Genomic DNA, 26,104 nt, shown 5'->3' on the forward strand with positions numbered 1-26,104 from the left:
GATAGTTCATCTCATCGCACTAAATTCCTCACTTAACTCGTAATTAAATCTGTCCTTTTAAATATAACATGTCTAGGATATTAATGCGATAATGGAGAATTCTATCATCACATTAATTTCGATACATCTAGTTAATGTAATCTATCTGACAAAGGATTCATTAGTCATTTGATGAAACATTCTCTACTTTATATTCACTACAAAAAAAATGAAAACATTTAAATTTTTTATTCGTTATATTCAACGTTACAGCGGTGTTGAGATGTTTAAACCCCTAGAGTTTCATTCTTATTACGTTAAGTTGTACAATAATGATTATCTTCTCGAGGATGAATTATTTAGAACGTTGGAAATATTTGTTACGATCGATCCGAATGTGATATTTAGAGTCGTCTGTTCGAAGACTTAATACTTAATCCTTCCTTCTTTCTAAAGAGCTAGAGATACTAATTTTAGAAATGAATATTGAGATGAATAAGTAGAAGAGTTGAAACTGAATTAATTTTAAAAATAAATAAAGTAGAAGTGTAGAAAATTAGAATACAAAATCTCATAGGAAGTAAATTATGTTGTCTAAATTGTAGAAGTAATTCAATTGCTCCTGTGCTTCCTGCAAGTAATTAAAACAGTTTTATAAGATACATTCCTATAATTTACTTAAACTGAGAAAATGCTCGTCTTACTTTTTTTTAAATTTAAAATGTAAAGTAATAATTTCTGAAAATAATTGAAATTGTTTTATTTTTTACTCTTTTGCCATAACTTCAAGTGTGAAATTTTAGTAGTTTTCACTTATTTTTTCACTTAAAAACTTTTATTTAACGAAAATAATAATTTTTTGTATTAGCTGTTAATTAATGGATACGTATATTGTTGATTTATTTAATTTTCTAATTTAGTTACATTTTTTCGGGATTATTAAATTATTTTTATAAGAAAATTTGTAAAGTTTTATAACAAATACTTATTTTATTGATGATAAAAACTGGCATTTTATATTCCTGTCGAAATTCGAATATGAATAAATTTGAATGAGCAATAACTTCCGCTATTAAATATTTCAGAGAATGAGAATAATAATAGTTGCCACGGTAATACAACTCATCTGAATTCTTTGCTCGTGTACATTTTCAGTCATGCATGTACCTTTAAATTTAAATGATGTAAAAATAATAGCATGAATATTTAATTACAATTTTTCTTCTGGTTATATTTGTAATTATATATTCAGTTACGCTATGCGTTACAGCTGCTTGATCAAAAAATATGTATCTTTAAAATATATAAAATAATCACAACTTGTTATTAATAAATCGAACAAATCTGCTGTACTGTAAAAATTGTACATGTTAGCAATATTATTCACCTAATTATTACTTCATATTTAAATATTTAAATTTAAAACCTGCACGTCCATTCATCTTATAATGTCATTTACTATCTTTTATTAGAACAGAATCGATTCCTCGCTTTATTTTTTTCATATTCAAATTTTTACAATGGAAAAAATTAAATTTATCTATTGATGTATCCATCTCTTATATATATATATATATATATATATCTGGCACTTTTCGATTCGAATGGATAATGCAATATAAAATTTAATAAGTAACACGTTATGGTCTTCTCGAAACACTTAAATGAAGAAATATTTTTATGAAAAAATGTATTCTAATATAAAAAAGAAACCGTGGGTTGCAGTTAAAAATTATTAATTTATGTTTGGTATATGAAAAAGTTTAGTGCCATTTAGTGAAAGGGATTTCTGAAGCATATTACCTTCTCGTATGGTGTGGAGTTTACACAGAAAAATTGAATGTTGTAAACTCGAAATAACTCCGCATCGAATAATTTATATAAGAAAGATATTTCTCCATTTTTGTTGTGAAAAAAAGAATGAAAAAACGGCCACTTTTTAAATATATTTTTCGCAACAATAAAGTACAATGTAAAAAACATTAAGATGCATATTTCATGTAAACATTCTACCATTGAATTAAACATAAGTATGCTGTGAATATTTTTCATTTTTGTTAAGTCTAATTATTATTTATGTCTATAACTATAAGCAGAAATAAAAATAAATTCTCCAAAACTGACTAAATTCAGTTGTTTATTGTATTCTTTCCAGCAAACGTCAGATAAATGATAATTATTGTTTACTACAGTGAACAGAATCAGTTTATTTTCTACAATTTCATTTATTCCTTTCCTTTTGTTTAAAAAAAGATCTAAATGCCTACGCTGTAAAGAAATTAGCTTTAATGAAATGTTTCTAGAATTCGGTAAACATGTTGAATATTAAGCATGTTGTCCGGAATACATAATGGTCCATCAAATCGGGATTACATACAATACAATAGGATTTCACTAGTTTCGTGAAACATGCATCGTGGGAACTAAACAATTGACTCGTGATACTGCCAGTGGTTGGAGTGGTGTATCAACTCGCTGCAACAGAATTATCAATTTGTATTCCTTTCGATTATCAGTCTCTCATATGTTATAATAAACATCCGAGTATCGAGAATAAAATACTTAAATGAAGGTTAAGCGAAATCAGAACTGTTTTCAGTGGAAAAATTTCTATTGATATACCGTAATGAGCATTTTCATACTATTCATATGCTTATATAATTATATTAGCATTTAATTTATAACATATACTGTAATAATATATTTATTAAGTAGAAAAAGTATAAGAAAATTTTTAAAAAAGTTTATATATCTTTCACCTGTCAAGCATAAATGTTATTTTCTGATTGAAATTAAAATTGCATTAAAAATGGTATCCAAAAAGCTACATCTGGCACATTTCTTGGAAAAATTTATTTTAAAAAAGCTAAGACCTAACCAATATTTTATATAAAATTTTCATTTATATTATTTTTTATTTATTGAAGCTTAAAATTTCATATTACAGTTTATTCTTTTTATCTCGTATGAAAAGTCGTGTTATATATAGAATTTTAAAATTTATTATTTTTTAAAAACGTCATAAATAACATTACTAATGAAATTTATCTTTCTTCTAAATAATATAATAGAATTTACAATATAAAAAATTAATAATGTTATTTTTATGATTATTATTATTATTATGCCGAAATATATAACTTATTTAATTAAATAGAAAAATATATGATTACATTAATTTCCCCCATTAAAAATGTTTTAAAAAATTAATGTTTAACGGATTTATACGTATTTAATTTCTAGTATTTTTCATTAACTTATTCTAATTTTTTTTAAATGTTCAATTGTAAATTATCATAAAATTCCGTAAATCGTAATATAAATGACAACGAATACGCCTTTGAAAAATATGCAACCTGCGAATTTTTAAAATATATATAAAATAGCTTGAACATACTTTCCATAGATTTTTGGTTAGAAGTTAACATGAGATCTATGGCAAGTATTAACATTTTAACTGTAAAAACTGTAATTGTTAAAATTTTAAGAGATAAATTTGATTATTTTGTTTTATTTTTCAAATTTTTAACCATATTTTTAACTTATTTAATTTAAAATATATGCTTTCGATCTCAAATTATTAGTGTTTTGCCCCTGTACAGTACATCATACTTTTCCTGACAACAACAGACTTATGTTGGTCATCTATGTAACTCCACTTTGGGGGAAATTTTTGAATTGATATGACGTGACTTTCGGTCATGCCCGGAAATTAGTATACAGCTATTTGGGTTTTCTGCTCTACGTTTAACATATCTGATCTCTGTTTTCATCTATCTAACATTTTTCTCGAGATTAAGGAAGGACAGACAGGCAGCGACTGTGGAAATTTATAGGTCTACAGATCATTGCCTATTTTTCTCCTATATGAAATTATACGCACGAAGCCTTTGCTTGTGAATGCATATAAAAGACAATTATTATATAATATAAACTTCATTAATGTATTAAATGATTTATGTAAAATTCGATCCTTTTAATTTTATAAAATAACTTTACTATATAGTATATTTTATTTTTATATTATTAATAATTTATTGATATAACTCAAAATATCGTGCCAATTTTTTAATGAAATTTTTTGGTTGTGACAGACTACATGAATTTATTACACTTTAAAATTGATATACATTCGTTTCGTTGATTGGCCGAAAGCGAGAAATACGTAATGATAGAATCGTTCGCTACGGAATCCGCAATGTGTTGCGATTGGTCGAATGTCTTATCAGTTTAACAAATCAGAGATAAGAATGTTTTTATACTTTTAAGTATCCTAACTAATTGTAGAATGACGCAACCAAAAAAATTTATTAAAAAAGTTACTGCGCTTTATTAAATCTATACATTTTCTGAATAATCGTATAGAATAACTACTGTAATTTATATATTATATTATTATTCTGCTTTATAGTTTACACTGTTGTATCTTCATATAATAATAATTTTTTGTATTTAAACAGATTTGAAGTGTTATCCTGTGAAATTTTAAAATGATGTAACTTATACATTCTATAATAATTTACTGTAATTTCTTATATACTAAAGTCGTATATTTTAATAATTTGAACAAAAGATAAAGAAATTGGTATAAGTTTTTAATTTACAATTAATGGATAAATCTATTCATTTTATAAATTTTTTAAAATGTATAATTTTTATATTATAAATTACAATCAGAACTTATTATATTGCATCATATCAACTTTTAACATATTTTGTATAAGAATTAAAGGAAAATATTCCGATTTAGAGTTATGTACGCGCTCGTTTAACGAATTTATTTAAAATTTTATATAAAAGTTGTTTTGATAAGAGTTTCCATTTGTCTTCTTTCTCGAAAAAGAATTACTGTAGAATCATGATTTGATTTAGAGGTTTTCTCTGCGCATTCTCTCTAAATAGTTTTGAGAGCGAGAGAGAGAGAGAGAGGAGGAGAAAAAAAATGTTGAAATCACTCCACCGGAAACAACGATTTCTACTGGGCTTTTCTTATAGAAAATTTCTTTTGCTAATAATAAATATTATTCAATCAAATCAATGAGAAATCATAAATTAGATTCTTGCCTGGCGAAGTTTAAGTTATAATTATATTTTCTTTCCGAAAATGGTTTTTAAATTTTAATTTACAAACATATAGACTAAGTTGAATTCTTAAAAAAGGAAACTTTAATTATTACCTGATTTTTTTTATAAAACAAAAAAATTCAGGTTTTTTTAAAAAATGATTTCTGTTATTTAAAGACTTGTTTTAATCGATAGGCAAATTTCTGATATTACAATTCACAACATTTGAATTTTTAAAGTGGATTACCATCTGAAACTCACGATCCATTTCGCATGTTTTTAGAGAAAATTCGTTTGACAAGAAACATATATTTCTTTCAAGATTTACTTTTTGCATTTGAATGATACTGACTTATAATAACTTTCTTTATTCCAGTGAAGTTATTCGATAGGAAAACCTTTCCATTTTCTTGAAGAAGATAACAAAACTTATTCGAATAAATAAATTTATTCTGGTTGCAATCGTCAAACACAAATTTGTATTCTAAAGTAAACGACATTTGTTATTTCGAAAATAAATTCTTCTAAAGGTATCACCAAGAATATCGTGTGATCCAACCTTTTTATTATCAGACTAGTCAGGATATGAGATTAATTGTGATTTATCTCCTTTATAAAGATTAAGACTGCTTGTAGTGATGTTAACTGATCCTGCATCCGAGAAATGTTCTTTTTTTCCTTCTTCGTGTTTGTTTTTTTTCCTGGTGATAAATAACTGCCATATAAACCATGTCTATGGGAGATAGAGACCAAAATCTAAGCTTCATAGAAATGGATATACGTGCTTTTCTATAGGTGCATAAGATGCACTATTTTATTGTGACATACATCAGTTGTCAGGCGAAATTTAGCTGATAGCGATTATCCAAATTTATAGTCTTCTTAACCCATTCTATTTTGGTCTTATACTGACGACACTAATCATTCCTAACTGCTTTCTCATTGACGAATTAAATTGTTCTCATAGATTCTTATATTTCTTATTTAACCAAGTTTTAAAATTTATATTTGAATATTAAATATAAACAATTATAATATTTATTTTATACGATGAATTCACTATGTTTATCTTATCTTCTGTTAATTTTTTATTAATTGTATCTTTTACTTAATACGCTAGTTCCTATTCAATTTGTGATTATGATATTTTTAATAATAATTAACTCTGAATATTTATTATTTACAGTAAAAAATAATAATAATCATAAACATGTTGATATTTTATAATACGTGTGGAAGTTATTTCTTTGGATCAAATACCTTCATATCGATCAGATATGAAATATAAGGTAGAACTTATAAGATTTATTATAAATATTAAAACTATTTATTAAATTAAATTTTAAATGTTAACTATAAAATTGTATTTTTTATGTATCAATGGGTAGTTTTATATATTATTTGTATACATTACCAAAATTGTTTCCTTATTTAAGATGCGGAATAAAGCAATTTTGATAAATACTAGGGAAAAAAAAAAGCTGGCAAAGTTCTTGTTGGCCTTTTCCAGCAATTTTTACGTGTTTTCATTCCTAATAATTGCTACTATTACTTTTATGTCTCCAGATTGGTTCGGGAGATATTACAGGAATGTGACTATATTTCTCAAACCAATCGCCCGATTTTTCTAAAAAGTTCTCAAAACATTTTCCCCTAATACACAAACCTTCCTACAATATTTCAGAAACTTTCGACAAAAGGCATAGGAATTATTAAGTTTATTATGCTATTATTATTATTAAATGCGTGAAAAAATCGGATGTTAGAGTATGCTCCACACACACACACACACTCACACACACACACACACACACACACACACACACACTAACATTCATACATACAGGAAAAAAATTAACTTCTTTGCATTTCTCGACGTTTCAAAGACTTCTAAGTCCAAAAATGTAAAAATCTGAGAGGGGCCTTTTTTCTGACTAATCTTCATATTTTCTCTCTGTTTTATAACATCCAGGAAAGTAAAATAAAATATATTAACGTCTCAGTTTTCAGAAATTCCTCGAATACAATCATTTATTCTGTTATTACTTTTTTAATTTTCAATCACAAAAGATGTAATTTTCCAATTTATTTAATGATTAGAAAATAATTAATTAGATTTCTGGACGTTAATACGAAAAAACTTTGTATTCATTCGCTCGAATACAAAATTAAAAAAAAATTACTGTTAAAAGTACGTTTCAACTTGCTTATTTTTTACATTGAATGAGTGCTAAGAAGTAAATTTTCGCTCTAAAAATTCGTATAATTTAATATTTCCGAGTTAATAGCAATTCTTCAATTTTCGTTTTGAACATTACAATTTTTTGATATGATTATTAAGCCATTCTTAGTATGGCATTGCTAATTTACGTGTCATATTGAAGACATTATTAGACAAATGAATAAAAATGATAAAACTTATAATCTAATGAAGTGCGAAATTAAGTATTAAATGTAATTCTAATTCTTCTCTATAATTTTCCTTTAACTCGTTTCTTATGTTTCAATTCATTCGCGCACATTTATGTTTTAAATTAGTCAGCATATGCGACTCGAATTAATGATTTAAAGATATAAATTTATTTATTTTATTTACAATTAGGAAACGTTCTAAGACAAAAGATTTCATCTCCTTATACCAAAATAAATTCTCAATCAAAGAATATACTATAAAAAATATATAAAAATAAACGAAATATATTAAAAATTAGAACAAATTTCGATATAAATATTAAGTAGTAATTTGATAATTTCATTAATTTAAAATATTGTGTATAAAATATTCTACAATCGTAAAGAATAAAATTATTGTCTGAATGATTTAAAATGTAGTTTAAAATAATTTTTTAGATAGTTTTCTATCGTTTAAACTTGTGTTTTTATAGATAATATAGCCATCTGTTTCTTTAAGAGCGTATAAAATCCGAAAATCCATTTCTTACATCTATCTTGATCTATTCTAGCTTTTGCAATTCTTTAGTGGATTTTTCAATGTTTCTATTTCGAATTACATTTTAACAGTTTGTTTCTAATACTCTATTTTATTAAACATAATATATACTTTAATATTACTAATTTTGACGATGAAAATTATATAATTTATAATTCCTGACATGCTATTTAAACATCATCATTATCAGTGTCTACTCGATACATATTTTTCAAATAATTAATGTTAAAATTGAGAATTGTGCTTAAGAAGTTAAATATTTACTTAGGAAAGTGTCTCTAATAAAGTTGCTATATGTTAAAAAATATATTCTCCCAGTAAACATAGTATTTAATATATTTAATATACGATTCAATATTCTAAAATTTTAATTATATTGGTATATACAAAATCGATAACGTAAAATATACAGGTTATAAATTTTAATAACAATGTATAATAAAAATAAACTATTAAATTTACTAACTACAGAATAATACTTGATTAAAATTAATAATTCGGATGAAGTATCGAAATTTATGAAGTGAAAGAAACCTGGAAACATCTTAACTTGACGATGTATATACTTTAAAATCAATATTCTTTCGCTTGTTTCCAACAAAGCTATTGTGGTTTTCTGTATCTAGATATAAAAAAAGTTGTATTCGAAGTTTTTAAAGTAAAGATTTTAAAATATTCGGTGGAAAAATGTACAAGGTAACGATTATTGCTTTGGCCAGGATTATCTTTTTTTATTATTATCATTTTTTTTTAACCGCGCTGTATCAATGTTTACGACTGAAAGAATGTTTTCATCAGATATGAATTGTCGCAGCTGGGTTTGGCCAACTGCACTAACCAGAGACAGCCTCATATTGGAAAAGCATCTTGTTAAAAAAGCAAACGTCGTCTTTCTATCGCATTATATTGAACAGAGACGATAATTTTTTTAAATAAAAATAGTTGTATAAAGAATATACTCGTTGCATTATAAATATTTTCTAAAGATTTCGCCATCTTTATAATATAAATTTTTTTATTTTAATAATTATTCTTTATATAAAGAATATTTTTTAGAAAAAAAATTAATTAACCCGATCGATTAATAATGGTTAGAGTATATTTATTTTTAATTTTAAAAAATTGTTTATATAATTGAATATTTTGCTTTAGAAAAAAAAGGATAGTTGAAACGTTTCATTTGTTTTGTTTCTTTGATAACTAAAATTATTTTTTTATCTGTTCTTATAATTATATTTATATGTTTTTTATGTTTCAAGTAGCAAATCAAAACCAATATTTTTTATTGCAGAAGTGTTTGAAGGTATATAAAAATTGAAAGAAGTATTCTGTAATCAAATTTATATCTAAGAGTTAAATAAAAATAAAGGAGTTGAAGAAATAAATTTCGAAAAAGTATGACATAAAAAACTGTAGAATAAATACTATTTTCACAAATTTGATAAATTTTTTCTTTTGTTCGAAGCTTTCGAAACTTTTATTTCTCTTTAAATGGATTACGGAACAAATTAATGTTGGCGAATTTATGCATTTTTTTTATTTGTTTTGAAGCATTTCATAAAATTCTACAATCACGCGAACGTTTATAACAATGCATAAAAAAATTAAACTCTCTGTTTATTCACGATGTTAAAAGTTGAAGTTTGTATTTATTTTCTAGGATATATATAGAAATTTTTATAAGTTTACAAAAAATAATATTTTAACCAATAAAAATGTAATTTTTTTAAACATTTTTTTCTATAGCCTGAAACAATGATATCAAAGTCGAATCGCTAGACTCATTAGTCTTGTCATATATTTAATAGTAAATAAATTAAAACCGCAGTTGAAAAATGAGAAATTTTCAGTTAATAAAATACTAATGAGGTAAAATAAATGATATAAATAGCATTAATAACATTAGTTATAAGAATGGAAAATACATGAAAACCGATTATGAAAGGATTTCCCTGAAGAAATCGATGATAAATAATAGAACCAACCCTTAGAGCAATACTAAATAAATATTGAATACTTTGAAAAATTAGACGTTAGAAAAATACGACCAAATATATTACTTCCTAATTCTCGCATCAATGTATACCGATATTAATTACATATTTTTAAATTTAATTATAAACTCGGGAGATTCGTAAATTAATTTCAACAGTTTTAAAATTGTTCAACATCACTCCAAGATTGATGATGAAATATTTAATGCGATTCGTTAACAAGTTTTCCAATCGAACATTTAAAAGTTTCAAACTTAATCTACTTTATAAAACCCAAATTAAGGGAATATCTAACATTAAAAATAAGAAATTTATAAAAATAAAGAAGTTTTAACACGCATATTTTAATTAGATTTAACATCGGATTAATCCGATTATAAGACTTTGATTAATTAATATCGATTTGTTTCTATTAAATTTTCTGATTATTATTCTTTTATAATTTTATAAAATATTATAAAGTATTCATTTCTATAATGATTTAAAGAGATGTTATTGTAAAGGAATTTTGTATGGCTATAAAAATTGAAGTTGAAGTTCGCATACTTTTTTTCCCGCTTGTTATAAACAGTAATTTCTTGGATACTTTCTTTTAAATTTTCAACATATTGTTCTTTCCCATTGTAAACTTAGCAAGGAAAAATTTCTTTTAAGTTAGCTAGTTTACGCTCACATTTTTATCCCGAACCATTTGGCATCCGCTTTCTATTCTCCTTTCGGAAAACTTGATTCAAGTTGAAAGTAAATCTATACCATCTGCACTTTCTCGAAATTGTTCAGCAGGCGAATTGAACATACCATATTCTTAGGCATTGTAGAGTCTGTGCGAAAAGAATCAGATGGTTTTGGTTCAGATTTCTATGTTGGGATAGAAAAATGTCCAAATATTTCTTTCTTTCTTTCTTTCTTCTTTCTGCTTCTCAAATTACACAAATTTGAAGTTAGAGCAATAAGCTTCTCCAACTACCACTTGCAGCATCTTGGATATATATACCTGATCAAAATTTTATTATTACCTGAATTTTAAAATGATATACATTAATTTTACTTCACAAGAAAACCACTTTTATTTAATTTTCAATTTTATCATTATTTATTTATTTATTTTAAGAAACAATAAAAACCTAATTTTTTGTATTTCTGACCACTAAATTTATTAGATAAATAAATGTAATAATATTAAATATTTTACTAAACTATTCTAAAAATAAAATTGTAATTCTAAAAAAAAATTTTTTTGTATTGAATGGTTGAGAAACTTTATCCGAAAGATAAGTTTCTTTTAAGGATGATCCAAACTACCTTTACAGGTTTAATATGTGTCTTTGAGAGATTCAGAATTTCTTTTTATAAACTCAATTTTTAAATCAAATGTGTCACATTTCGTCGAAATTTTTTATATGTAACACTATTTTCTTTACAACATCAATCACTTTTGCGATACTGTGACGTAAAGTGACGTAAAGATTACTACATAAACTTACTTGTTAAACATTAATCTGCAGGGAGTTACAAATGCACAACACGAATACTTTCTATGGCTTTTTATTTACAGCATAAAGTTGTCATTGCCATCTTATAAAATGTTAGAATCTTAATATATACAATACATTTTAAGAGAATCGTAATAAATTCATTAAAAAATTCTTTATTAAATTATTCGCTTCTAAATTGTAAAAAAAATATTTGTAAATAGTTTTTATAGTTATAAAATATAAAATAATAAGTAATTATTTTACACCTTTTTAAGGTAAATTATTATCAAATTAATTAAATATGTCATTTATCTAATTAAATTTAAGCCGAAACATGCGTGTATAACGTTTAGAAAAATGTTTAAAATGTTTTGTCATTCAGTAAACAATGTTTAGAACTTATTACGGTAAACTTATTATAAAAATGTTTTAGAAAATCAAGAAAAAAATGTTTTAAAGAGGAAATCTGTAATCCTAAATGATCTCCAAAGTAAAAATTTGTAGTGTTTTTTATATTATGTTCATGACAAAAATAAACATTGCATGTTTAAGTAGGATTTATGCATGAAAGAAATGATATCAATACTTATTACCTGTTAATACTCTGTTCAATTTACATCGACATTACTTGCAAATGATATATTTTGCGATTGATAAAAAAAATTTTATTTTTGGAAGTGAATGGAAGTTAGATTGATGTTTATCATTATTGAAAAAATTATGAAAATATACGCAGTATTTTAAGATTACTGTTTATAATTAATTATAAATAATTTTAAAATTCATTTTTCCTATTCTAAATTTATTGTTAATTATATTTTATTTCGACATTAAATAATATACATTTTAGTATACTTAAATGTATAATATAGCCTAAGTATTATCTCTTTTAACTCTTTGGTAAAAAAAAATGAAAAATGATAACAAAAATTCACTTTAATATTTTTATTGTCGTGATTTACAATTTTGGGATATTAATGAATTAATTTTATTATAAATTTAATATATTTTTAAAATTAAATATTGTATCCTCAACTCGAGCACATATACGTATCAATATACGCTCATGTAGTTTGAAGTAAACGATAAAAACTCATATAAATAGCTAAAGATGTTTAAATTATGACTCGAATAATTTATTAAAAATAATAAATTACAAACAAATAGAATTTTTATATACAAATATATGTTATATATATAATAAAACCGGGTGAGATGCCTAGTCGAGAGATACGCCTAAAGATTATTTATTCGAATAATACCCAGTAGAACACGTCACTAATCACTTTAACGGTGGCTGTTCTTAACATTCTTGTGTTTTATTCTTTTACGAATGGTTGTTTTGCTAATTTTTTCCGTTAAAAATAAGTTTCTATTCTCATCGTTTTATAAAGTTTTTGCGACATTCACATTTATATGAAAAGTTGTGAAATTCGAATATTTCTATTTCGTTTGAAAGTAAAGTTAGTTGGTGCGTTGTAGTCGAAGTCGGAGGCTCATCTAATAATTTTAATTTAAAATATAGAAATAGACATCTTCTCGTATTGCTTGGATGAAATTCCTACTGGACTTAAAGGAGAGATGCATACTTTTTCTGAAATTCTTTATTATGACCTTAATTACATTTATTAATTTTAGATGCCTACAGAATACAAAAAGGAAACTGGGATCAATAAAGGAAAATGGGTTGAATAGGACTTAGTTCATCCAACTGAAACAGTACAGACTAATCGCTTAACTTACCATCAAGCCAGCAAAGATTTTAACATTCCACTTATACTCTTTGCAGAAGACTTAAAGATAATGATTTAGCAAAGCGATCTCTTCGATCAGATTAAATTTTAGGTATCCGAAATGAAAAAAAAAACATTTGTTTATTATATAATTAAGTATAAAATCAAGCAAAATAAAGCCGGATTCGATGTGCAATGTGCAAAAGATAGAAGCGTGAAACTGTACTGTACAGTACAATGTATATTACAGAGTAAAATGAGTGTGGAAAGTACAAAGAGCGCGGAATGTTGATTAAAGTAAGTTTTACAATAAATAAAATAGGCATCTCACCGTTAAGCATTAGGCAACTCTTCCGGAAGTACGGGATAGATGCCCAAAACATACTAGTATCATTATGGTGTTACCACTATGTTACGCAGAGTTTTTATTTAACTGTGTTCATATTTATTAAAAGATAACACTTGGTTGTATATACGTCATGTATTAATATTTATTTTTTCTAAAACCAATAGTTAAGCGATTTACAGTACATGCATCAATAAATACTTTAGGCATCTCACCCAATTTTACCCTATATATATATATATATATATATATATATATATATAAGCATAGGCTTAAGTATAAGCTAATACAATTTTGTATTACTTGACGTTGTATAAGAATGGAGGAAAATATAAATCAATATGAATGAATTTAGTTCATTTGTTTATTTATTGTTTTTAATTCAAATAATCTAGTGACATGTTAATGATGGTACTTTACTATCAGAAGTTTAACGAGTAAATAGTTGTCGGCTTTGTTTAATAGATTAAACAGATCGGCGATGAAAAGTTAAATCGAGTTGCGTGATGAAACGTTTTCTAATTAATCAGCTTATAAAGTTAAATTTTAGAAGAGCCTACTGCATTAGTTGACAGGACAAATTATATACTTTGTACGTATGGAAACTAATCGGAGTTTTTTGTCATGAAATCAATTAATAGAACTAAAATATGTAGAATTTATACAAAAAGAGAAAAAAAGCTGAAAATGATTTAACTATTTTTTTGCCAAATTATTAATTTTGGTATTGTAAAACATCGACGCATTTATTAATTTATCATTTTTTAACAGTTTTCATTAGATGTATAAATGCAATAGCGCACGAATAGCTTTAATTCAAATTTAACGATATTAAAAACAAAAATAGTATAAAAATATTGCAAATTTAATATGCAGAACATGATATAAATAATAAAATTAACTTTTATACATAACCGGTCTTCTGTCAAATACGTAAGATAAAACGTTAAAAGATTTTAACGAAATTGATTTAAAATGTATTTAACCGAATTTTAGTTGGTTAAAAATATAAAAATGGGTGGAGATAATACCGCTTACTTTGTAGTTTTAGCTAATTAGTTTTAAGTAACCTGTATTTATACCAATTATTTTTTATTATACTATTTCAATCATTTTGCTTAACTGATTGAAAGTGAAGCATTCATATTCATAAATACTTTAATTACTTTTGTTCCTTTACAATGATTTCATTTTTTATGATCTCTAATATATAAATATAGCTAAGCACACAGATTATTTGTAATATATGCAAAATTTTAGAACCAAGCATTTCTTGGTGAATGGAAAATTTAATGATAAATTTTTTCGCATAGTAAAACGTTGCCGAATCGATTATTGTCGATTCATATTCTTTTGCATCTCCTACGATAAGCTTGATTAGCTCATAAAAGTTATCTTATCACACTGATCGCATTATAATTCACTGAAAAATCGCATAATTTTGAATACAGCAACATTTAGAAATTTCGAAATATAATAATAATACCGATATTGAAACTAATATACGTAAAAATTGACCACTTTAATAAAAATTTCTTTACGAAAATAATTCTCTTTATTTCCTCTAAAAATATAAAAAATGTAAATAATTTATACAATGGCTATTGTATAAATATAATTTCTTCTTTTTAATTTACACACACACGAGTTAGACGATAGATTTATTTTAATATTTAAAATGTTTATGACATAAAATTTATGAAATTATTTCATTTAAAACTTTCGATTCGTATTTTCTAAAAATAATTGTTTTTAGCTTCCACTTCACAATGTAACTTTTTCATTAAATTTGCTGCAGGCGAGTTTTCTAGCTTCGTTATTTTTAAACTTTATGAATATTAAAAAAGAACTGATTTACATATACCAACCACACAATAAAAGAGAGCTTCTCCGTAACAATATCATATATAATTTAAGATACAGTTGCCCATATATATGTTTGTGTGTGTGTGAAGAGAAAACTTACCAAAAATTTCCAAATTTCTATACAAAAATTTTAAATTTTTAATATAATTATATTTTTTATTTTAGAGGAATTTTTATAAATAAAATTTTTGTGATAGATTGGTGAAAATATATCGATTCAAATGTATTTTTGTAAATATTACTTAATATATTCAGTGAATGGTTAGAGGCAAGATGAAGATGGTGAAGAAGGTTCTCTTAGAATGGAAAACATCTAATTAGATTTATCTGCTCTCGAATATCTGTCAACAGTCTCGTCATAAGCATCCTTACTTATCTTTTGTTCCTTTCCCAACTGACGATACGTTAGAAGGATGCCGAGGATCGATAACAATTACCTTCTTTAAAGCACTGTCGCACTTTCCAACGTTAGATAGTCTATCGATTTATTACTGCAATTACATATGTTGGTTAGATGCTACCTTCAAACGAGATTTTGATGCGTGACCTATGCGCAGTTTTGCGAAATAAAGCTGAATAAATCTTTGCTAAATTAAGATGTTTTCGCATTTTTTTTCAAATCATATATTCGTTACATTAGAAATCATATATTTTGCTATTTCTTTATATAAACGAATGTATGAGTATGAGCATAAACGAAGAGTTTTACTATTTAAGCTTTGTACTTTCAATGTTAAGTGTACCCTAATTACTTGTTTTGAATTTTTCAAAAATTAAGAAATTTAATTCGAAAATCAATTTGGCAGTTTTATATTTCAAAAATTTAATAATTATACTGATGTTTTATTTAAAAAAATAAACTTTCAGTTATCATTTAGGGTGAAAAACTGCATAGTCGACTTGTATAGGCCTAATATTAAAGATGGATAGGTTAATTTGGAGTTATAAAAATCTTCGTTTCAAAAGAAGCATACAATAAATAAATAATTAAAAATTAAATCAAGTTTATCTATTAAAAATAATAAAGATATATTGAAGAATAAATTTTTAAACGTGCAACAGACAGGAATGGTATATATAACGGAGCTAAAATAGCAAATTTTATAAAGAAACAAATGTTTTCAGTCGAATAACTTAATGATTTTAGTTATAAAACAGGAAAAATTGAATTCGTTTAAGATTCTGATCCTATTTTTTTATATCGATATTTATCATTCTAAATGCGTTATGACCATGTAGTCCTGCTGAACGATGGTTAATAACAAGTGATTATTGCAGTCTTAGAGAAATCCTACAAAAGCCCAATAGAGAAATAAATATCTGAAGTGGAAAACAAGAAAATATAAATGACATATCAATTGAATTTATTGCTATATTTTATTCTGAAAATATCACAAAACATTATTTTTCTGTATTCCGAAATCAATTACATTCTATTGTTTCCTTTTTTTTAATAAATGATTTTTCTCTGTTGATGAGAATTAATGAATGAATGTAAAAAAAAATGTTTTCGCATGAGATAATGCCAATACAGGACATATACTGAATAGAAACCGCTATTTAATAATTTGTGTTACTGAAAATGGAAGTATTTTCATAAGGAAATTATATAATTCATTTGATATTAATATGGTTAATTATATTCTGTAACAATTATTTACAGGATATGGGATAATTTTACAAAGTATCATTTATCAAGGTAGATAAATCCAAACATAGAATACCATTAACAATAGTGCTGTATTATTAAACTACATATTATAAATTATTTTTAATGTATTAATACAAACAATATTTGATTTTAAAGTTATAAATATAAACTTTTCAATCTTATATAAATATTTATTATATAATTTTAATATTTTTAACATTATTTCTATAAATTTTACTAAAGAATTTGTGTATATTTTATTCCTCTTTCCTTAATTTGTTAGTAGGCCTTATAAATCGATTCGTGCTACATATGTATAGAAAAGAAATTGTATAATAATAAAATTTTAAAAATATTCTCAGTTTCATTTATATAAAATTGATTTTCGGACTATTAGAAACTGAATTATCTCTAACTATAACAATGTAATACGTTGAAATCTTTATAGAAGTAAGTTTTGATACTTCATTTTTGTACAGAAAAGTATAATTTTTGCATTTTATATATTATAACTGTAAAAACTATGAAAAAATAACATTATATGGACAGAAAATTTAAATTTGCAATTATTATTTCTTTGTTATATAAATGTAAATGGCCTCACGTTTTTATTATGTATCAACGCAATTAATATACATTAATATTAATTTAATATATTTTACTATTTGAACTAGTTTTTATTTCTTTACCAATATATGTTTATCTTAATTATAATTAAGAAAAATGATAAATGTTGGCATAAAAATTTAACACATTAAGTAAATAGTAAAAAATATATTTAGAACTTTTAAACATTACATACTTATAAAGTAAAGATTTTAAATATTTTTAATTTATATAAAATTAAAATCTGACCAAAATAATATCGAAAATATTTATAAATGTCTTTGAGGTAATATAAGTTAAAAGTAAATCAAAATTAAAATGTTTAAATTTACAAGTATTATATATTTAAAATTGATTTATTTTACAATAAATTTATAAATATTATAAAATATTCTACTAAAAATTCCAAGACAATTCTATCATTTTTAATTATCGTGTTATACGAGAAATATCTGTATTTTCAAATTTTAAGCAATAAAAACTTCTCTTTTAATAATTATATAAAGTTATTTCTAGTAAATTTAAAAATAAGAAAAAAAAATGTTTTTCATTCAAGACCATTTTATTTACTTTTATAATTTAACAAGATTTTGACGATCAACCTGTGACTTGTCATTGCTGTCACTTTTAGAGAACTTAATAACTATCAAACATAGAAATTCACTGATTTGCTTTGTTTGCTGATTCTCAACAAATCTTTCTTTTGAAGAGACAAACAATTCTGTCTGGCACTCGGAGCAAAACCTTCTGTTGGCAAAAATCGAAGCCTTGGCTCCTATTCAACAATGAGCAGATTGCGGCAGAATATCGGAAAGGGGATGGAATTCAAAGCACAGAAATCTCATAAACCAAGAAAATTCAAATATTTTTGTAACTTTTAAGTTTTTTTAGACATCTCGATGCTCGAATGGCCACCGCTTCTGAATCGATTATATATAAACCTATTGAATAAATGTTAAGTTAATAATAAATGATCCGATTCTTGTACACATTCTGATACAATGTTCAATATATATATAATCCAATATACAGAATTTTTTAAAAATATCTTACTGAAAGATTAAAAAAACTAGTAAAGTAAATCAATTTTATCATTAATATTGTGAAATTATTTATAAATTAATCTTATTTACTATAGAAGGTTTACGTTGAATAATTAAATATAAAATTAGCTTTGAAAGTATTTACTCGTTTATAAAGTTAATTTTAAACACAATAGAATATTAATTATAATTTTAATTTTCTTAAAAAAATAGAACATTTTTTACATTATCTTGAATAGGAAAACATAATCGATTTTTGTATTCGTTGCCATAAGTAATTTATTGCATAAAAAAAACTATAGTCATGCTGCATTGAAAGCGTTAATATTCTAAAAGTAACAACCTGTAACATGCTTTTAACGTGTGGAAGTAATATTGATAATAGACTATTTTATATTACAAAAATGCCAGAACATTTTCGCAACATGATATAGTCCATTATATGTAATTTTTACTTCAATTTTTTTCCTGTGCTGTTATGTAATCTGAGTTACGAAATTTTTGAAATTAAAGAAGAAAAAAATATAAATATTTAATAGTTTATTCAATAAAAATAATTTCGTATAAAATGAATCATATTTTGAAATTTATTTTGTTAAAAAATTGCTGTTTAGCGAATATTTATTGAAGCCATTAAGTTAATTTAATAACGCGTAATAAATAAATAAATAAAAAGTTGCATGTTTTGCATATTATTCCTTTTTTTAATTTTAAAGGTATTTACAGTATATTATCGCTAATCAGAAATTTAACTTGGCATAGAAATATATTACGCGTCAACTGTAGTAATTTTAAACTGTAAATATTTTTTAGAGTATCTAAAAATAACCGAATCGATAAATGTTCTGCTGATTTTAAAGGAAAAAATTTTAAATATTTTTATATCATAATTATATAAAAGTAGATAGAAATGCATACTCTATCATTTTGCCTGCTTAAAAATATTTGAAATAAGTGAAAATATAAATAGTTCTTTATTCAAATCATTTGTTTTCAGTACGTTCTACTTCATGACTTTTCGGGGAATTTTTTTTTTTCAATTTTTATTTTTGTTGAAAGAAATTATTTAAAAAAATTAATATTAATTTAAGTGAATATATAAGAATTTTCACTGTAAGATAGTCCTATTCGTTTTTCATTTTAGAATTTACAAAATTACAAATTTCTAAATAATATTAAGTTGATTTTGATTTTGAAGTTGATTTAAATAAGACGTGCTTCTCTTTAATGTATTTAAATTTTAATAAGTTTATCAATGAAAATATGTTATTTTAAGAGAAAATTAATTTTTTAAATAAATATGCTAGGCTTTTATAGTAATTTCTAATTATATTTTAATTTAATTAAAATTAATTTAATAATTTTAAACATTCTTACGTTGAAGTGGATCGAAATTCGTATTTTTTGGTATTAACTGCTTTGCTTATACAATTTTCCAATAACGTATGACATAGTCCTATGACGAGAAGACTTGATTTTACTTTCCCGGTTAATAACAGAAGGAAAATATGGAGATCTTTTAAAAAATGACCGTGAAGATTTTTAAGTTTTTTCACTCATAAAATTTTGAAACGTCGAGAAATACAAAATTATTTTTGTATTTCTCGACGTATTTCAAGGTTTTGAGGTTTCTTTTTTCCGTTTTTTGTTTTTTTTTTGTATGTATGGACGTTAGTATGTATATGGAGGCACAGTTTTGTTTACCTATTGTTTTGAAGCTTAATAACGCCTGTGTCTTTTGTCAAAAATTTTTGAAATTTTTGAAGAGAATTTGTGTATTAGAAGGAAATGTTTCTATGAATTTTCAGGAAAATCAAACTATTGGTTCGGGGGATATGGTCTTCACTCCTTAATATCTCCCGAACCAATCCGAATAGTTAAAGTTAATGGTAGATTTATTAGGATTGAAAACAAATAAAGAATTCCGGGAAAGTCCAGCAACAAAATCTCCTGTAATTTTACTTTTAAAATCTATATTTTTTCGTTAATTTTATATATGTTAATTATATAAAATATAGTAAACCAATAAGACGATGAAAATAATGTAAATTCCGATTAATCAGTTGATATAGCAAAAATATTTCCAAAAATTAATTTATGTTTTAATTTGTAAAAAGTATAATTTATTAATTTTAATATTTAACTTTAGCTTTGTTTGAAGCTAAATATTTTACAGTTTGTTAAGCTTTATTCTTACTTTTTATTGTAAGAAATTTTTGATGCCGCTAAAAATTTGGCATCAGATCCCAGTATCTGTTTGCCTCACGTCCAGTTTGATTAATTAAAATAACGTTTCGAATGTAGAACTAGACAATGCAAAAATCATGGAAAACATTATTAGATATATAACATTAAACATTGACACACGAATTATTAGATCTCAGGAGCTACAATAAAAATGACATTTATCTCTAGTATAATTTTTAGAAACTCTACAACAAAATTCACAATGAGACGAACACTAACCTTACCAAATAAGAGTTACGTTTCAGGTTGGAGCATTAGTTACCCCTAATGTGCACTAAACCGTTCATATTGGCAATCCTAAAACTGGTCGCTTTTAGGTCGATTCATCCTGACAAAACCAATTCTCCATGACCAGCACCAACTTTCACTTCAGTGCGGTTAGTGCACATTAGTGCACTCTAGAGCCCACTAGTAACCCTCTCCAAACCGAACGAGACTGTCTTCAAAGGACAATTTTTAACATTCAAATCAGTAATTCTCTACGTATATTAGTGATTAAATACATCAACAGTAATATAGGTTACACAAAAACTAGTTGATATTCTGTATCTGTTTTTATAATAATTTTGTCGAAATTAATTTTATGATTAGAAAATATGTCTCCTTTCTGGCATAATTATAAATGAAAAACAACTTATTATTACAGTGATTATTTCTTAAAATCCTTTCTGGAAAAATTACAGAATTTAATTTCTGCGGATTATTTATGTTATTTTCTAATATAAACTTATATTATAATGTAAATTTAATTTTAAAAGTCATAAAAAAAGTGGAAATCTATCGTCTAACTATATTTTTTTATTTTTTTCTTTAATGATCTTTAAAATGTCCTTTAATTAAAACTTTAGAAGAATCTAAACATGATTAAAAAATAATTTTGATCTACATAAATAATACTCTGAATGTAAAAAGTCATTTGTAAATATAAAACAGTAATCTACAATTATATTTAATTAATATATTCCCTATAAAATCCATTACAAAACAAAGAAGTTAAATTCATATATATATGAATTAACATCTCTGCATATAAATATACACTGCTTATAAATTAAATTGGAGATTTTTTACGTAGAAAAAGTAATTTTTCTGGTATTTATCTGATGATTTTTCTTTAAAAGTTTCGCTTGTAGAGACAAAAGTAATAAGATTGATATTCCTAAAAGTCACTTCTGCTCTCGATAACCCTACAATCCTCGTAAATCCATGCTATCTAATGGGGGTTCTAGGCGTTTTGGCGTCAAGTGGATGACATGTCGACAATAGAAGAGAGATAAAGATGTTGCTGCTTGGAATCCCGCTTCTTTTTCACTGATTAGACCCGCACCCTATCTGCAATGTGGAAGAGAACAAATAGTGTGCTAAAAGATAGTATCGTCATTTCCCATATTTTATTGCCAAATGGTACTATTGTCATCCACTGACGATAACAATTCCAAATTTTATCAACTGACCCCGATGATGTCGTAATTAATTGTATTTATGGCATCATAGATACCGAAAACAAGCCTTATTCTTCTTCAGAATTAGATAATCAAATTATTAATACAATTTTTCAATTATAATTTAGAATTTTATCATAATGTTCGTAACAATACTTTCCCACAAACTTGAAAATCTATACATCCAAATAAATTAAAGATATTTACGAAAATAACAACTTAATTATAAATATTAACCATTCTGCTTTCATAAAGTAATTACGCGATTTAAATTATATATAATACATTTAAATGCGCTGTAGTACTTGTTAAATACAATTAAATTTAAATATTTTGAAAATTTAATTAAGAAATATTTTTAAATATTTTAGATTAACAGTCACTGCGGGATGTCCTATGGACTTACAATACTTTCCAATGGACAGACAAGTGTGCAGTCTTGAGGTGGAGAGCTGTAAGTAAATTTAAAACAACTTAGATTTTGATTTAGATATAAAAATATATATTGGGGATGTTTATAAGTTACTCAAAACTCGAAAATTTTATAAAAACAGGTCTAAATTTGCTTAAATTATCATGATTATTTTTGGCATATTTGGAATAATCTGTAAATAGATGGAATGATTATTTATGAATAAAAAACATTATTAATAATTTATAAAGTTTATTTTTCCAAATTTTCTTGTAAAAATTACTTTTATATCGTATTTTCTTATCAAATGTCGCTTCTGTTTCTATCTGATTATATTAAATTCCGAAAATAATTTTTTCGATGAAGTCAAAAACAACAATAATTTACTTAGTTTTGACGTTGTCATTATAGATTTTCCTATTTTTGGACATAATAATAATTTTATTATTATACCATAATCTTATAAATTTGTTAAATTTTATTCTTAAACTTATATAAAACTTTTAAATGCATTAAAAAATACTGATACAAAACGAAACTAAATTATATATTTTTATTTATTAATAGAATATGTGGTTATATCTTTAAAACACTTATTATTTTTTAAATTTCGAAAATATTATTTGCTAATTTTATAACAATATATTTATTGAGTTATAATTAAAATAGGAATTATTGTAATTGTTATTTATATTGATACATTTCAACGTGAAAATTTATAATATTTTACAAAATGTTATTTATCAACGAAAATACTCTATTGAAGTAAAATATAAATTAAATTTTATATCTTAAAATTAATTTTAAAACCATAAAAACGTTAAAATATATTAGTGAGATTTTGCAAAACTGCAGCATAGATGTCTGATGCGGAGGGAGAATTATTGACTTTCTAGCTGCATTGCCTTCATCCATTTTGGAAACACTATATTTATCGATATAACAAACTCTAATATATATTTAGTGTATAATATTGTACTTTTTCATCACTATCTATTAATCTTTGTTTTTATTAATATATATATTTATTCGTTTACATACTTTATTCAAAAGATGTCTTGAATAATATAACTCTATATGTACAATACATATAAAAATCTGTAAAAATATTCTCCATCATTCGTTGTTACGAATTCACATCAATTAGGAAATAATGATATATATAACTGTGATTTAAAGTATTAAATATTTCATTTAGATAAGTTAAGATGTAGTACGAAAATAAACATTTTATATAGATGCGTTAAAGTATTGGAGAAAAATAAAACCATACTTTATAAGAGTAAAGACTTTTGTTACAATAACTGCCAAATTCGAAAGATTTCGTTCAGAATTTCTTTAAATAAATTTACTTTTTAAGTTGACCTATATATTTTTTATATAACTGGCGTGTTTTATATGGACATAAACATTCGAAAGTCCTGCTTTTTTAGATGTTTTTATCATAATCTTGGAGTGTGCGTGAGAGATAAAAGGTAGCGTGATGAAATAAAAAAAAAAAAGACAAAAATCAAACAACAGACCTGTGTTGTCCGCTGTCAGTCAAAGTCTGACATTTGGACATCCAAACGAAACCTCAGAAATTCGTGCTTACAATGAAAAGATTAAGTTTCCAATTCTTCTGTATCAATTCCTGAAACCAATTCTTATAACTTTATTTTTTTAAAATATTTTAATTTAATATCTTTAATAATAAAAATATAAATTAATTAATATTTTAATTCATTTTGTTTATATAAAATTATTATAGAAGATATTTACATTTTGATTTTTCAATTAAGAATTTGAGTTGAATCAATCAATATTCGATTTTTTTTTAAATAAAATTTTTATTTTTAATATTTATTTCAAATTTAGAAGTGAAATTAGAACTATAAATAAAACAAGTAAATTTTACACAATTTTCTATTATTTTTCGTAACAAATTTTAAAAAATAAATAATAAAAACTTTAATGAATAATGTTTTATTCATTAGATGTATATATAGAGAGAAATTACGAATCGAAATTATATATTCAAATATTCAAATTGAAAAATCTTTAATTTAAATATTGATTTCAATAATGAAGAACTTTTTAAGAATATATTTTTAACAATTCAAAATATTCGCAAGTATTCAAAAGTTTGGAGAAAGACGATTTGTGCATAAGATGAGGGTTTTTTTTATTATGATTTATAGATTTTTAATGAATAATAATGTGCAGAAATTTCTGCGATAGTACAAAAGATACAAGGAAAAAATATATATCCACGAACCTAATGAATGTAATGATGCCAGTTGTTACGAAGGTAGTAAATGGATTTGGTTTTCTCTCATGTTTCTTACTATCTACACTGCAGTAGTGTACATCATCATTACTAGCAACGCCCTGAAAACTCTCTTACTATTACGAGTCATTCGGGAAGCCAAAGTAACATGGCAACTACATGACTTTTCTGACCTTAGATGTAGTTATAGTGGAGTGCTGTTAGTTACATTGACCGTAAACTTAACTGTCTGCAATGAAGTACATCAGAAGAAAAATTGGCTACTCTATCAGATATTTAGGTTTCTGTTTATGTGTAAAAATTATTAAATACTCGAAAATTTTATATAAATTAATTAATAATTAAGTGGTTTATTTCCCGTTATCCTTCTGCATGATTTAATTACAATTAAATTGCAATTTTGAAGAAAAATTATTAATTCGATCAAAAATTAATCGTGTTAATAATAAAGTCAAATTTTTAACTAAATTGCAAATGTATAGAATTTGTACCAACGTAAAACCAATTAAAGTTGCCAAATTAAGCAACGTTAATTATAAAAGTACACAATAATCAATCAGCGTGAGGTTATTTTTCAGGAAATTCGCGGATTACGTCTCATGCAAATTAACCATTTATTTGCCTAAATTATTTGATAAAATTAAAAGATAAAAATCGCATTTGTTTTGAAAGCAGAATATGTTCTAAGGAATAATCGAACTAGTCATTATTTTAAAAAATCAAATAAGTTAGTACAATTAGTACGGTTGATAATTTGATATTAAATCATTTTTAATTATTAAATTTTTATATGTTATGATTATAAATATTAGAATTACTTTAAAATATATCAATAAACATCGTAACATCTGATTAAGTTTCATAAAAAACGGTTTAATACAGCATTACAAAGAATTGGAAAATTCTTGTAATATTCTGCAATGTGAATTCGAGCCGAAACTATAATTTAATTACATTATTTATATATTTTCTTTTTAAAAAATACATATTTTATGTTTTAAATGTAAATTTACTTTTAAAGGACCCA

At 24.4% G+C, this 26,104-nt stretch overlaps 1 protein-coding gene across 2 annotated transcripts in view; it reads left to right on the forward strand.

Annotated features, from left to right (window-relative positions):
* Window positions 1-26,104, forward strand: part of LOC136968167 (gamma-aminobutyric acid receptor subunit beta-like) — a 176,680-nt gene that overhangs the window by 93,392 nt on the left and 57,184 nt on the right. For both annotated transcript variants that reach the window (XM_067262132.1, XM_067262131.1), the window contains one exon: window positions 22,768-22,850. In XM_067262132.1, the coding sequence (XP_067118233.1) occupies window positions 22,768-22,850 (83 nt within the window). The remainder of the gene's footprint in view (window positions 1-22,767; window positions 22,851-26,104) is intronic.

This window comes from Centruroides vittatus, unplaced genomic scaffold, assembly GCF_030686945.1.
Source record: "Centruroides vittatus isolate TY-2023 unplaced genomic scaffold, ASM3068694v2 contig_1408, whole genome shotgun sequence".
Classification (NCBI taxonomy): Eukaryota; Metazoa; Arthropoda; class Arachnida; order Scorpiones; family Buthidae; genus Centruroides; species Centruroides vittatus.